Source organism: Myiozetetes cayanensis, unplaced genomic scaffold (genome assembly GCF_022539395.1).
Source record: "Myiozetetes cayanensis isolate MyiCay16 unplaced genomic scaffold, myiCay2020 scf5-8, whole genome shotgun sequence".
NCBI lineage: Eukaryota > Metazoa > Chordata > Aves > Passeriformes > Tyrannidae > Myiozetetes > Myiozetetes cayanensis.
This window is the reverse complement of record NW_026087742.1, coordinates 83,598,128-83,613,992: the sequence shown is the minus strand read 5'-3', so window position 1 is coordinate 83,613,992 and position 15,865 is coordinate 83,598,128. Positions and strand designations below refer to the sequence as shown.

The window sequence follows — 15,865 nt, the reverse complement described above, 5'->3', positions numbered from 1 at the left end:
TCCTACGGTAGTTTTTGCTACAGGTGATTTTGGCAATGCCCGAGTATTTTTAAAGGCATTCAGGTAGCGGGTGCTGTGGTGTAGCTGTGTACATGTTAACTGGAAGCCATAGTTCATGTTGGGATAGGCAACAGCACTTGGCCTTCCTGGCAGGGATGTCCCAGGGAGCAGATGGACAGCGCCTGCTCCCACGTTGCAGCTTCAGTGTGAACAACCTACCACTTGTGCTGTTGCAGAGCTGGGGAGGTGGATGGCAGAAGAAGAGTCTTGGGTGCCTTTATTCTGCCTCAGTCTGAGCACAGGGTTGGCTGTGCCTTCTCTCAATTGCAGAGCCCCTGATAACTCACAGAGCTGCAGCCTGCCCCATGTCCGGTGTCTGTGTGAGGTAAGAACCTGCAGAGAAGGAAGCTTCTTTACAGCTTTATGAAAACCTCACTGACCATGTAGAGTTGCATGTAGAAAACATCAACTGTGGGTTTTGGATTGCATCACAGTCTTAAGAGTGACACTCCTGTAGAGGTAGTTTGGTTTGTTTTGTTCAATTTTATAGTTGTACTTCCAGTTGGAATCTCTTTTCTCTCCTTGTTTTTTGGCAGAGGTTTTATTACTGCTCTTGACAACACGAGATTCAGTTGCAACAGCTGCAGCATCTTGTAGCTCTTACCTATGAATACACATAGGTGTCCTGGTGAAATACCTCCCTACTTCTGTGGCTTGCAGGCATTTCCATTCTTCCCAGGACAGGACTGCAGAGTGGACAAAGAGATCTGCTTTGGGGTCAGACTCCTTATCTCACACCCCAGCTGCTTTGGAAGGTCAGCTGTGATAGTTCCTTGTCCTCACAGGATGGAAAGGGTAGTGTTCTCCTGTACTTTTGTACTCCACCTGTTAAAGTCCCCATGCTCTGTGATCCACCCTGTGGTTTGGCACCTTTTCTCCTGTGCCGCAAAAGCCACCTCCATCTACTTACTCAGCTTCAACACAGCTTAAGAAGGACGTACTTTCTACTAGGAACAGTAGATAAGTGGTAATCTAGTCTTACTCATTTAAATTGTTTATTATTTCAACAGGAAGGAAGAGGAGAGAGGAATTTAGAGGAAATGTTAATAGTCCTGATCAGTGCATCCCCTCATTAAAAAAATAAAGAAGTGCTATGAATTCAACTTTGCCATTTGATGAGAAGTTGAACCTTATGTGGTTTTCAAGATGCATCTCTTGACTGCTTTCCCAAACAAGACATGATATTTTAGAAACCTTGGGCAAATACAATCATCCTCTGGTTCCTCTTTCCAGGGCGGTGTCATCCCCAGTGGGCAAGTTTGCTATTTATTTAGCCAATGCTGCACCTTGTGTTATGACAGAGAAAAATAGTAATTTAATTTTTTTGCCCCTAGTCTTTACATAAAAATGGCCAAACATCAGTCAGCCACAGTATCTCTTTCATAATGTTTTTTCCCATCTCAGTTTGGTGATTTAGAGAAACCTGGAGTGGTATTTATGTTTTTATAAATCCATTTTAAGTATCTTTGACTAAAAGACTCCTCAGCGTCCTTTGGCATGTTGCATATTACAGATTGTAGCATGTAACATTAAATTAATTGGCCAGATATTAAAATTAATTTTAATTCATTAGTTATTAGGACAGATTTTGCTGTCTCTTTAAAAAGTTTTTTAAACTAAGAAGTATTTTAAGAAATCTTAGAGTAAATGTTTGCTCATGCCGTGATGTTTTGACATGGAGAACCAAAATAATAGTGCAACCACATATATACATATTATGAGAAATGCTAGAAAATATAGTAGTATCTTAGTATTCAACCAATGATTTAAAGTATTTAAAATACTGTTTAGAGTTGTGGCTGTGACAGTTCATTTCCTTTAATTGTTTCTATCCAATGATAGTGCACCCTCAGTGCACTCCTTTTACTTGAAGAAAAGTTTAGTATCCAGGCTGCTTATTTCAACTTGTAAATGAAAATAATTTTTTGTCAGATAAGGAAAGAAATTATCAACTTAATGTTTCCTATGTGAAAATATTTGTCTTCTTGCTTTGAGTAGAGTCTAAAGATGCATCTTGATATTTTCTGCCTTTCACAATCCTCAGGTTTTGTTAGTGAAGCAAAATTTTGCAGTAAAGTGGTTAGCCTCTTCAAAGCATTGTAAGTAAGAAATAAATGAGTCAAAACACATAAAATATTTAATGCAGGCTACCGTTGTTGATTTTTTTATTATTTGAGATTTGGGAAGAACAAAACAAGAACAGTGAACATTAACTGATTATTTTAAGGAAGCATCTTGTAGGGTATGAGAACTTTTACCTATGCTATTAATAGGAAAGTTGTTTTTCATAATCCCAGATAGGGGCATACATTTCTAGATCCTTCCTTCTTTGATAATACTTCTTGCCTGTGTTCCTTACCTGTCTTTTGTCATGAAGGCATGCATTCGTACAGCTGAAGAGCAGAGAAACAGATACAAGTGGGCAACTGCTGGCAGCATCAAGCGGATGGAGGAAAGTGGGGCTTCACTTGAACTAGTCTAATACTGGTTATTGCTTAATTTTCAACTAAGTAATGACACTTTTGTGTTTGTTTTTGTGAATTTTTTTTTAATCCCTGTCTTCCTTCCCACAATTTCATCACTGTGCAACAACAGGACAATACTTAGTGCATCGCAGGGATTTTTCTGATTTTTCTTCTGTTTGTTTCCACATGTGCATCAGCAGGAAGGGCAGTGAGTGGCAAGGTCACAGGATATGTGTTTGGGAGACCTGGATGCAGCTGCCTGCTGTGCCGGAGGCTCCCTGCGTGATGTATGGCTGCTCTGTGCTGCAGCTCTGAAATGTCAGGGCTTGCAGTGCTTGCTGAACTCGAGCTTATCGTGCGGGTAGATACGGTAAAGACTGCAAAACACTTAGAGCCAAGGTAACGTGAATCATATCAGTGCTTAAAATAGAAAGCCCAGCTAAACGCTCAGAGGTTTCTCTGCTCAGTCATATTGGTGAAGCGTGTGCTGCTCCTGCCTGGTGCGCCCATGACTGCAGTCTCCTTGCAGATACAGGACACGCGGCAGTCTTCGAACCGCCTGGCAGCCAGCTACTTGTCACACTGGGTGTGATGACCTGGTGCTGGTCCATTTTTAGTAGCAGTGCATCCACATCAGTCTTTCTTCAAAGCAGACATTGTCATTAGCTTCATTTTGTTGAGTAAGTGGGCTTGTGGGGTTTTCTCTTTTGTCCTTTGTTATTGGATGCCTCAGTGTTAAGTCTGGTATGAGATTTCTTCCGAGGAAGCCCTGTAAAACAGAAACATGCAGTCAGTATCTGTCTCTCCTGCTGAGGGCCCTTTCAAGCAGACAAACACCCTGAGCACTTGTTACTGACTTAGGAGCTTTTTTCTGGTGCTTGGTGCAGGTGCATAGTTAGAGGGCCTTATACAAGCTGGCCCCTGCCTCCTTGGCATTTCCTTCAGGCATTATCATGTATCTGCCGTGGAGTTTCCAACAGCCTGACAAGAGACAGTTTGTGTGATGCTGACCTGAGGAAGTGAGAGCTGTGATGGCTTCGCTCTGTCAACATGGCGCTCCTCCCTACCCTGTGGGTCTGACTGCCCTGCCGGCCACTTCGACCTCTGGCGCTGACTGCTGTGTGACAACTGAGATGGTGGTGCCTGTGTGTTTAATGTCACTGTGATTTTCCTGCTGGGAACTTGCTCCTTGTTTCATCACGCTGGGGACCTTGTTGCTGTCCCAGGGAGAGGCCCATGGCAGTGAGATGGGCCTCGCTGGAGTAGCAGAAAAGGGTGCGACACTCCGCTGGTGTGCAGGTGGCCATACTGAGCACAGTACCTTGCTGAGGGCCATGGCTCCCTTGCCTGAGGGATGTGCCCTCATTTCAACACTTTCCCTGCCTGGGAGTGATGCCAGGAGGAGAGCAAGGAGCTGGGAGGTGGGTGAGGAGTGTTCACCGGGCTGCAGCCAGGCAGGCACACTTCAGACTGCAAGTGTGGTGATGCCAGGCGAGACCAGACTGGTTGTGGTTCTAGGGAAGGAAGTGCTTTTTTCTTCTATGTTAAAAGCAGGTTTTCTTTCAAATTCAATATGGTATTTTGAAGGAAATAATTTTTTTTTGTGTCCAAATCTCTACTGCTGTTTTAGGAAAGCGATAGTCCTGTTAGTAAACAGCTGGTATAAAACCAGTGCTGTGTTCAGGACTAGAAAACTGATAATGAGGACTGAAGCAGAGTAGCTTAGAACCACACATTCAGTGGTGTATTTGCTTGAATTAATGACAGTCTGATGTTGTTTATATTTTTTTTAAATTGATTCTGCCCAGATCAGTGTCTTTTTTGGGATGCTAGTGCTAAAGCTGCAATTGTTAATGAGCAGAAGTATTTACGTGTCAGCCTGGCCCACCTGGCCACTCTGTGTGCAGGCCAACATGTGCAGTTTCCTTCAGACAAAAATAGTGCTGCTGGTTCACTGTTGGGTGTCAGGAAAGCACCGGGAAGACAGCACAATCTAAATTCTTTCAGGCCTCTTGGAGAGTTTCTGTGGAGGTAATGGTAGCACTGCACGTGTTGCTGGTGACTTGCTATTCTGAGAAGGATTTCTGATTTTTAACAAGCAGCTTGGCATGAGGCAATTTAGCTGAAGACCTCTGGTGTAAATCTTGCCCTCCTGCCCTCGCAGTGAGTTAATGCATGGACACAACACCAGAAATTAAGAGCTACGCTTCTGTTTTCGAGGTAAAAATAGGCAGTTGAACTTGGGGTGTGCTGTATTTTATTGTATTGTCAAAGCATGTTATAAATGTGAAGTAGAATCACTTACCCTCTTTTTATACTCAGAAGGTAAAATGATGGGCATTAAGCACTTTGCAGTAGACTGAATGATGGATCATTGTGGTAGAAGGGTACACAAAATATTGTCAGGATTCCCTTCTGGCCCAGAATGCACGAATGAATGTGTGTGGGGGATTATATCTGGAGTTTCTTCATCCTGCTTTTATGATCTATCAGCTGACTTCAGTCCAGGGTTGTACTATCTCAGGTTATAAGTTAAGCTAGAAAATGATGTTTTGGACTTTTTTTCCTTCTCATTTTTAACCCCCCAGTACCTTTGTGGTAGCAGCCATATTACTTTATACAAAAAGGTAACATATGAGGAATATAGAGGTCAAGACTATGTCTTGTTGCTATTGCGTTTCATACAGATCCATGTTATTAGCCAGATTTCTGTAATGTGTGCTTCCTTGCCTGCTACAATTATTTATTGCCTAATGACAACGGAAGTGGCTGTTGCTGGTTACTGCTGCTTCTAAAACCTGGTGCATCCCTCCTTTGCTGAATTACAGATTAATATAGTAATCGAGACTTAATATGAAATAGTAGCAAGAAAAGTTTTATTTTGTGGTAGGCCCTGTACAATCTTCAGAGAATAATTGAATATTTGATTTTGGGTATGAGGAAAGGATACGATAGTTGTGGTCACTGTTATAGGGTTCTTGAATAGAGTAGGAGTATATTACTATTTTTTTTAAATTTTCTGGTTAGAATGAAATAAAGAAGCAATCACAGAATGCTTAGGGTTGTTACTCCTTTTGCTGAACATCATTTACTCTGAATTGTTTAACCTTTCAAGCCTTTTCAGTGCCGCAAATATTGCTAAACCAGGTTCCAAGTGAGTGTTTTTTCCAGTTTATATAGCCTTTTTGTGAGATTGGATAGGATATTAAAAAATAATAATAAAAACCCCAAACACAAGTGATCTCTCTTCCTCTAGTTATTTGAAAGGTTGTATTAACTCTATTCATATTTCATAATTTCCCTGGCAGTTGACTATGAAATCTGACCTATTTAAATGGTTTTACTGTACTACATTTCCTGGAGACCTTTCAAGATAATTTGCTTCCTAATCTAAATTTAACAGTTACATAAACCACATTTTGGAGGCTTGGAAATTGCTACCTACTGCCTTTTTTTTTTTTTTTTTTTTTTTTTGTAGAAAAGCCATATTGTAAAAATGTAAGTACAGAATTTTAATCTGAGATTTGCATGTAGCTTGTCATTTGGTTTTCATACATAGATGCTGTTTTTCTTTTTAACAAGATAAAGAAAGTAGGTTATTTTTTGTCCCACTTGAAAATTTCCATAGTGCTGTGGCCAATTCCATTTTTGTCAGGCTATTTTAAGATGTGAAGAAATAAAATCTCACAGGTCTAGGATATATTTGCTTTAACAGTTCCTTGAATTTCTTCGTTCCTTTTTCCTTCTGTATAGGTCCTAACAGGTACTGAGTAGCATATGGATATGTTTAACCTTTCTCTGCAACAAACTGGAGCCAGCAAGGACTGCTACTCCTTGGAGATACTATTTTGTTCAGAAGTCTTGGCTGGCTTTAAGGATTCATTTTGTGCACTTGTCACTGATGTCTTGCCTAATATGCTGTACAGATTTGGACTCTGCAATATCTCATCCTTATTTCTGCTGTAACTGATGAGCTATCCTGAGGAATGTGTCAGAAAAAGAGGCTAAATTTAATAGTTATTTGGTAAATTTAGTTGTTTATTCTGATGCAAACTGAAAAGAGGAACAGTCTGCGGCTGTTTCTGCAGGTATTTGAAATAGGGTTTGGCTTTGAAATTTTGTTAACTATCTGCTGTTTATGTATGGTGCTTGACTGGTTTGTTTTGTTTTGTTTTGTTTTTTGAGTAAAGCGTGGTAATTAGCTTTTCAGGAATGGAAAGTGCCTTGAGTCAGTACAACATTGATTTTCCTCGAGGAGAGAATGGTGGTAGAGGTTGGTGGCTATTTCTTGTTCACTTCAGCAGTGCAGATGTCTGTGAATAAGCAGAAAGGAGAAAACATTGCAGAAATCATTAATTATACAACATATCCCTTAGATTTTTGGAAATAGCGCTCTTAGTCAGATTCTTGCACGTGCTGGCAAAGATATTGATTACCCTTAGCTTCGGATCCATGTTTAGTTTCAGCCAGGTGAGTGCAGCGTTGCTTTTTCATGGCTTTCCTTTAAAGTGCAGTGATATATTGGATACAAGCATTGGTTCTGGCTCCAGGGCAAAATTCCCAATGTGTACAGTAGCCTTCCAGAAGCCAGGGAAAGCTGGCAGCACAACGTTGCTGTCTGTAGCTGAGGTTTTCCTGGGATTGTTTTTCAGTTGAACGTCTGAAAGTGTTCAGGGCATCTTGAGCTGCATTTGTGTGTTTAGGTGACAGCAGGGAATGAGGTCGATTTCTCTTTTTTCCAAGTTGTGGTTCTTGTCTTAAGCTGTTTCAAGCAGGTTGGGGATAACCACGCAGCCATGGCTGGGCAAGTCAGAAGTGCAACAGGTGTTGAATATGGTTCAAGTTTGGGAATAACTCTAGTAATTGATATTAAGAATGATGCCAGCAAATGTTCCATTGCAGTAGTTGCCTGGAGAGTTGAGCATCTTTTTCCTTGGGACATGATGATTTCCTAATGTCACTTCTGTATTTCAATTTTCATGTACAAAATCCCTGAAGGTAGGCATCTTTGAAATTTTTATATGTTGTCATACAAGTGATTGATAAACTGTTAATCTCCCTGAGGATTTTTTTGTGGTTTCTTTTTTAAAGGGGGGAAAAAGTACTTTAGATCAAGGTATATTATGTTTGTATATTTAATCATAATTTTTAAGGTAATCTGTGCTTGACTGTAAGGCTTGAGCATTCTTCAAATCCACAGCTGAAGCAGCCACCCCTCCTTACCTTCTAAGGTAGTGAGAGTCACGAATCCGTGACTGAGAAATAAGGATTTTCTTGGGGCATTTTGAGGAGGCTGGAGCCACTTAACCTCTTTTGCTCTGCAACAACATTTCAGTGTTGAGTTGCTTTACACTCTCTGTTTTTGTAGCTTTTATATTGGAACTGCGAGAACGTTTAGGTGCTAAAGCTTGAGTTCTGGAAATTCAAACAAGAAGTTCAGCATGCACATTTGGAAAATACCTGGGTAAACTGAAGGGTGCTAGACCTCTTTGAGGGTGTTGGACTGAAGATGGGAAAGGTTGAAATCAATTTTCGCAGTGTGGGTGGCTCTGACTTTGCATCTCCCATTTCCCTGAATTGAGAGGCTGCTGATTCTTCTGCATTCTACAAGGGCAGGTGAAGTGAGGCGGGACCTTTACCAACAGAATGGATGTTACTTTGGGATCCCTCAGTAGTGGCTAGGAGTGGAAACATCATTCATTATCAGTGAGCCTTTCTGATGAGCCCTCATGCTTTGGGATGGAAGCAAGCTGGGAGTTGTGCGAGAGTCCCACTGTACACAAGGGGACAGCAAAAGGGTTCCCTGTTAAAAGTGAACCCCCCTGCAGAGACAGTCCTGTTGAATGGCCCTGAGGCTCTTACTCCTCCTGCATCATGTGGGGGCATACAGTGAACTTGTATCCTGTTGGTCACTTTAATAACCTGTCTTGATGAATGCAGCACACCTGTGATTTGTTGTAGCTCTGTAGGCTTTTATTCACTCCTATTGTGGTTAATATTGCTGCAAAAAAACTCAGGCTGGAATCCAGTGTTATTACTATTCAAGGCTTTTTACTCTGAGTGACTGCTTTTTCTGCTTCTGTCTGCTATGATGGAGGTGTAAATCTCTTTCCTGAGCTGCTACAAATCCGGTTCTGAAATAACAGCTTTTTAATTTTGTTTAGTTTTGGTTTGGGTTTTTTTTCCCCCTCCTATGGAGTTGTTCACAGAGGTGTGCTTTCTGTTCTGAGATTTTTGTTACACTTGCCATTTCTGAGCAAGCTGTCTTTGAAGTAGCCATCTCTGCTCTTTTTTCCCAATTGCCCAGGCAGAAGTCCAGGCTTCCTGGGTGTTCCCTGTTGCAGTTGTCTCTCTCAACCTCATGTTTGACCCTAATTTAATTGAATGCTCATGTTGTGCTCTAAAGATAGCTGTCTTTAGTGCAGAGTTAAAAGGTTTTATTGCTGCATGTTTATATGGACCATAAGAGATGGGAATCACCTGCCATAAGCTTTCAGCATCTTTTAACAACTGCTCAAAAATTCATCTGAACATAAGAACAAATCAAGCAGCAAGCACTTGTGTTTCTTGCTAAGAAATGGAAGTGGAGAATACTGCTCAGCACACCTAGATGCATCTTTTTGTTGTGTCCCAAGGTCTCGTAAGATGCCTAATGGTCTGTAAGCCAGGCTTTTTGGCACTGAAGGCTGCCAGCAGAGAAGGTGTTGCCATGGGCAGAACCTTGTCTTTTTAGGGAAAGTTGTATGCTCCAGGGGGCTGAGTTTGTCTGCTGGAGTAGAAGCTCTCAAATAGGCAATACTGTTTTATCTGCTCTTGATTAAAATCCATGCCTTTAAATGTCATGAGCTGGTAATATGAAAGTAGTCTTCTAGACCTCCCCTTGCTGCCCTGCAGTAAACTTCAAGTCTGGTGCCCCCAAAACACGTACAAAGACAAGTCCTTCTGACCCAAGTGCCTTCTACCTGTAAAACAGCTTTTGTCCAATAGATTCATGGAAGTTTCTTCATCTGCACAAGCCACCTTACATTGCTAGCTGGAAGTGAAGTCCTGTGGTGTTTTAGGCTTTTCATTTTTAGTGTCACTCTTTTCTTGGACAGTGGTGTTCATATACAGCATGGCTGCCTTGCCTCCCCTGTGTTGCCTGAGCTGTGAGAAGGTGAATTGATGTGAAAATAATGGTTATGTAATGGAATTTTATATCTTGCTTAAGTGGTGCAAATGACATCTTTTGATGTCTCATTCAAAGTCCTCTCTCTGTCTGTCTTCTCCTCCAGCTTAAATACCTGATTCAGAAGTTCTGTATCTGCTTCCTTGAAAACTGCATGTATTGCTTCCTTTTTCAGCTTTCAGGAGTGTGGGCAATGTCTTTTTTATAACAGGTCAAGAGGATTGGTTTAAACTTTGAGTGATCATTGCATTTAAATTCTGCAAACTCACTCTCTTAAATACAAAGACTGCTGAAATTTTCCACTAAATTAAACACTTTTGCTGCAAACAATTCAATTTCGATTTCTTCAAAGCCTTCTGGGCAGGCTTCTCTTATCTGAAAATCTTGTTTATCCCATGGTATTTGTATAATCTCAAGACCCATTGTACAGTAACTAATGTGGAGGTTTTACCAAATGGGATATTTAGCTGTGTTGCTTTTTTCATGGCATGTGGTTATGTTTAAGAAGTGAAGCTGCTTACATTTCAGGTGTGGCCAGACTGGCACTCAGTCCTGCAGGCATTTCAGGTTCAGCTGTCTGTAACCTACTTGTGTGCATCTTCTGCTTAAAAACAAACAAAGAAGATAGAGTTCTCATCTATTCTTGCAGAATAATTTTCTACTTCTTTTGTCTATTGGTTTTCTCATTCAAACTATTAAAAACAGAGGTGTTTTTACTGCAATTAATTGTAAACAGTTATTGAACCTTACTTAACAAATGTAATGTAGAATATTATCAAATGGCAGGACTGATAAGAATGTATGTGGATTTCTGTTGGCACTTGTTTAGAGTATATATAACTGATTGCTTTTTTGATTTTTGTTTTATTAAGTAGAGGTGCAGAAATGTCTTCTTCCCCACTCTTTTTTGAGGGAGCAATACATTACATGTTCAAAAATGAATTTCAGATTTCAGTATCTTTTTTTTAATGCAGCTGAAATGTGCCACGGAAATATTTCTCAGTGATACTGTTGATCACTTCCCAAACTTCTGAAAACCACATTTCTTGTGAACTAAATGATAATCAGATGATTAAATTAAATGGCATCAGTCACTATTTTCTATGATTGTCCCTATTTAAAATCTGCCTTTTGCTTTGCATGGATGCCTTAGGGGGTTTTTTTGTGGTTTGTGTTTGGTTTGGTTTGTGTTTTTTTTGGTTTGCTTTTTAAGGTGGGTTATATTTCTAAATCCTTGCCTTGCTGTGCATCCACCTTATTTCCTGGCCTCCACCCGTCTCTCAGCTAGTGACTGCCACCATGGCAACTCTTCCTCCAGCTGAACAGATGGGACATTGAGTCTCCTCCGAGAGCAGAGCGTGGCTCACGCCCTGCCGGGAATCAGCTGGCAGGTTGCACTTCTTTCTGCAAAATTAAAAGCAAGCTCTGCCCAGCAGAGGCATGCTCGTTTTGAGGGTGCTCAGTTACACAAATAATACCATCGTCTAGTAGTTGCTTGCAGAAGTGAAACATTGTGACTGAACTGGGATTATTTCTATGCCTGAGAGCTCTTCAGAGGAGCTTTGCCTTTAGTGTGAAGAACTACTTGGCGTCAGCCAGCAGCCGGTGGTTTTCTGGTAGAATGGTTACCATCAACTTTTTTTTTCTCTTTAGGATGCGTCAGGATGAAACGCCACAGGCATCTAAGCACCAGTGACAGTTCAGACAATGAGAGTAAGTAATACCTGCTAGTTTTTCTTTGGTCTGTCACCCCCTTGTGGTTTCCTTCTGTGGTTTGAGGGAAAACCGTTTCACCTCTTGTAACTTAAAAAAAAAAAAAAACAAAAAACAAACACCCAAACGTTTTTTGCTTGATTTCTTTTTGCATTTGTGGTCTTTGGTGTTCTGAATTGTGTTACAGGAGGAAAATGAGGCAAATGATCTTACAAATCTAAGGGTTATTTTGAGTCTATGTAGAATTTCAAGAGAAACTTGTATATCTTGCCATTCAGAGTTGCCAAGGAGAAATTTGTAATTCAAGTGAAATTTTACTGTCCAGGATCCTATTCTGTAATTATTGTTTAAAAAGAATCCTGCTGTCTTGTCTTGTGCAGAGCCTCAACTTTAAAATAGGTGGGGGTGGCAAGCTATTAAAGCATTGATATGTTAGAGTTATAATCAGTCTATTGATTGTTACATTATCTTCTACTTGTTCTTGATCTATTTCACTTTAGTCTGTTAAACAATTTAGTAAAGTTACATTTTAAGTGTTCCTTGGCACAAATCTACCTGAAGATCTTCCCTTTGTATCTGCAAAAAACCCAAAGCAGAGCAACCCTGTATGGCGGGGTCTTGTTTGTTTCTTATAGACCTGGGCCTATCCAACAGCTCCATACATAATGATGATTCATTGTCATATTCCCTGCGAGTCATCAATGGATCCTCTACTGAAATAACATTTTGCCAGAAACGTCTAGATATCCCGCTGGTTTTTTGCATTTCTCATCAGCACACTTTATAATGGTTTTGTTCTTTAGCGGTTGTTTTGAGTAGTTGCAAACTCTCTCCTCTTTGTTGCTCCTCCTTCCACTTTGTTAGAAGGGTACTAAATGAAGGAAAGCAGTCTGCCTGCCTGTTTCTGTTTACTCTTGCTTGTATTGGGCAGAGCAGAATGTACCCATAAACTCAGTTTGCTGTGGTTTTATAAAGAACAAGTGGAACAGGAGGAGCTGTAATTAAGCCTACAGACTGCCTAAGAGTTTTTTTGCCCACGTCTTGTCAAAAAATTATAATTCAAGAGATTGGAATGCCTTGTGTTTTACTGAAAAAATTAAATGAATTGAACTGAGCTATAATGGTCCTTTTTTATTTCTTTTTTTTTATTTTATTTTAACAGGTCCTTCCACTTCCTTTTCCTCTTGTTCTAAATACAGGAGCAAGTCAAAAACACCAGCAAATGAACAAAAGAAGCCTGCTGAGGTAAGAACTGGGGACAAAGGTTCATTACTGGTAGTTTTTAGTCATGTCATTTTCATGTTTCTAAGCCTTGAAGTAGTGAGATTTGAACCTAGTGCTGGTGACTGCTTTTGTCACCTGTCAAAGTCTCTGTGAACCTGTATTTCCCCCACTGTGTGAATATTATAGGAGCTCTGGTGTTTGATGTCCAAAATGACTTATGGCATTTACAGACAGTAACATATAGTTCATTCTTCCCCTGAAATTTAGTATCATTTTGAAAGTGGCAAAAGATGGAATGGTCTTATGATTGAGAACATGGCACAGAAAAATGGTTCGTGTGTCTGTGTTTGGGAAGAATACTTTCTTTCTGCTTTAGGATGAAACAGCAAGACACTTAAGTGGGCAGGATATGTATAAGTAGTGCTGGCTCAGCTTCTGCTACTTTGTTTTTTACTTTGACTTTTTACTTTCAGTAAAGTTTCTTTTTGCTCTGCCATCTCCACCTGTAAGAACCCCAACAACTATCACCCCTGTCACTGGACCTGTGTTGACCCATTTAATAAATTTGCATTTATGCGCAGTGCAGTGCTCAAAGACCTCCTGTTAGCTATTCCACTGGTAGGCTCTCTTTGTGGAAGATTTCTTGGCTGCCTTCTCCAGATTTTATGCTTGCTTTCTTAAGGGCTGAAGTCAGACACTAACTACAAATAGGATAAGTATTTCTTGTAGCTAATTCCCCTTACTTGTTGTCACATTCCCTCTGAAGGAGTCCTTCAAAATTTTAGTATAACTGTTGGTGCCTGAGGTTGCTGAATAAAGACTGACAAAATCCACTTTGTTTCTGTAGAATTTAAAGTTAAGTCCCAGAAATTATTATTTTGTGTACTATACCAGAAGCTTTCTACCTGTGTGGGTACTGCTGTGCAAGGTTGCATGAACTGTATATAGATTGTGCTCATATAGTGAAACCTATTCAGCAAACATACTTCATTCTTCTTTTCTAAATGCTGCTAACTAGATGGGCTTGGTTTGGTAAGAACAAGGAAAATGATACAGAACATGTCCTTTCTTTGGAAGCTTAATTTTTTTTACAGGTTAATTGAAGAAAACTCTCTGATTCATTTCTAAAGTACAATCTTACGTGAGTGTTTCAGAAAGGCAAAATTGGCTAGAACTAGCTCCATAGTGTTTTATTTGCACCACCAAGAAGGTTAAGAAAAGCCTACCGTGCTTTTTATCTTTAAAATGTTCGGTATGAGAATTATGGCTCTGTAAAAATTTTAATCTTAAAAGAACTTATGGCTACTGAGGTCTTGTAAGTGTTGCTCGTGTGTGCCTAGGCAGTGGCTTTGTTACTAGCCAAGCTATGCAAATGGGAATTGAAGCACATACACTGCCAGACTTCTTGCTGTTTCAGATACACCTCAGTGCTAGTCCCTTACCCATCGTTCCTTTCTACCCAGCCATCCAGCTTTCTTCTTGTATCTCTTCATCTTAGGCATTGTCCTGTTACAGTTTTCTTTGAATATGCTGCTTTCTGTCTCTGTGTGCATATGTACCTTATAAACAATAATTATGATGCGGTCCATGCATGTAGCATAAAATGTTCACTTTACATACCTTCTAGCAATTAAAATTAGTAGTGTTTTCAGTTCCTCCTTTTGAGATCATCTTTGATACTTTCTATTCTTCTGTTCCAAGACAGAATCTTGATCCCTTTAATGCCTGGAAATAAGAAATTTCGGAGAACAAAATCTGGAATACACATTTGAAATTTAGAAAGTGTATTTCGTAACATAATCCTTTCAGTAATACTGGAATCTCTTTGTCATCTTTCATTTAAGATCCACCTCCCAGGAAAAAAAAAAAAAGAGAGAAAGAAAGAAATCTCAAACTTTAGAATATGTCCTCTTCTGGAGGAGTGTCCTGCCTACAATATTTAAAAAAACCCTTAAAAAAAAAGTCCTCTGAGGAAACAAATGGAAGGGAAGGTGACAGTAATAATCTGTACCCCTTGTTCCTTATAAGACTTGTGGCTATCAGCAAGCACTCCTTCCAACCCCTTGAAAAGCCTATGCTGGAGAGTGTATTGCATCAAACGCTGTTGTCAGCAGAGCATTGAATTGACTATTTATGCACCAAGTGGTAACAAGGGTGTAAAGCGAAGACCGAAAAGGGACCCCACTACACACCATCCCAAAACTCATGTTGTAATCCCACAAGCTTTTTGTAGTAATAGCTGTGTTAATATCTATTAGATAGAAATTAAAAAGTTCAGGCTGACAGCATCTTTAGCAAGGCCTCTCTTTAACAAGTTGGCGCTGCTCTCCTTTCATTCACCTCTGCTTGCCAGGCAGCAAGCTGTTTCTTGAGTTAGTGATGCAGAAAATCTAGAAGGTCAAAGCTATAAATAGCTGTTTGGGAATATTTTTGTTCATGGTCTTCATACATTAATTTTTCTTTCATGCCAGCAAGCCTGGCCTTTTCAATTAAATTGCATATGAATACATAGGCTTTTTCCCCCTTCCTCAGCCATAACCAGCCCAACCCGAGTACCGAGGTTTCCTCTCCAAATAAAAGCTTGTGTTTGGTACTCTGACCAACAAGCAAGTGGTGAGTGTATGTGTCACTTGCTTCACAGGACTTGTCTGTATATGCCATGGTCTTGTGCTTGGCCCTAAAAAGTGACAGCTGGCTGCAGCTGAGGACCACTCTGCCTTGAATTGCCTCCAGGTGCTTTAGAATCGAGATGGGTGTGGGAATGGCCTCAGTGGGGCACGAGGTCATCTGGTGTTACTGCCAGGCCAAAAAGTGCAGTGTTACAGTGCAAATGTCAAAGACTGTTCCCCAGAGCCTAAAGCATATCCAGAAGGGATGTTACTGGGTTGGACCTGGCATCCACTTACTCCAATCTCCTCCTTGGAGAAGAAGGTGAAAATAAGGCTATATGTATGTACATATATATATGTAATGATGCTTCTGCAGACCATGGTGCTTCTCTGCGTAATGTCAAAAGCAAGGCTGCATCTCTTTATTGGATTACAATCTATCACTAAGTAATGAGATGGTGACTTAAAAATTTTGTTATCCAGTTACCTTTAGCGCTTACTTTGAATAAATAAGTTTTGTTAAAGTTACAGGCACACCAATAGTATAAAGTCATAGTCATTTTTGAGACCTTTATATGAAGATGTTGACCACATGCCATTTGTGATGTTGCTCCTCAGTGTATTAA

At 40.2% G+C, this 15,865-nt stretch overlaps 1 protein-coding gene across 5 annotated transcripts in view; it reads left to right on the top strand.

The window, feature by feature from the left end:
* Positions 1-15,865, top strand: part of JADE3 (jade family PHD finger 3) — a 72,293-nt gene that overhangs the window by 20,708 nt on the left and 35,720 nt on the right. For all 5 annotated transcript variants that reach the window (XM_050331600.1, XM_050331596.1, XM_050331597.1 and 2 more), the window contains 2 exons: positions 11,347-11,406; positions 12,569-12,651. In XM_050331600.1, the coding sequence (XP_050187557.1) occupies positions 11,358-11,406; positions 12,569-12,651 (132 nt within the window). In that variant the 5' untranslated portion in view covers positions 11,347-11,357. The remainder of the gene's footprint in view (positions 1-11,346; positions 11,407-12,568; positions 12,652-15,865) is intronic.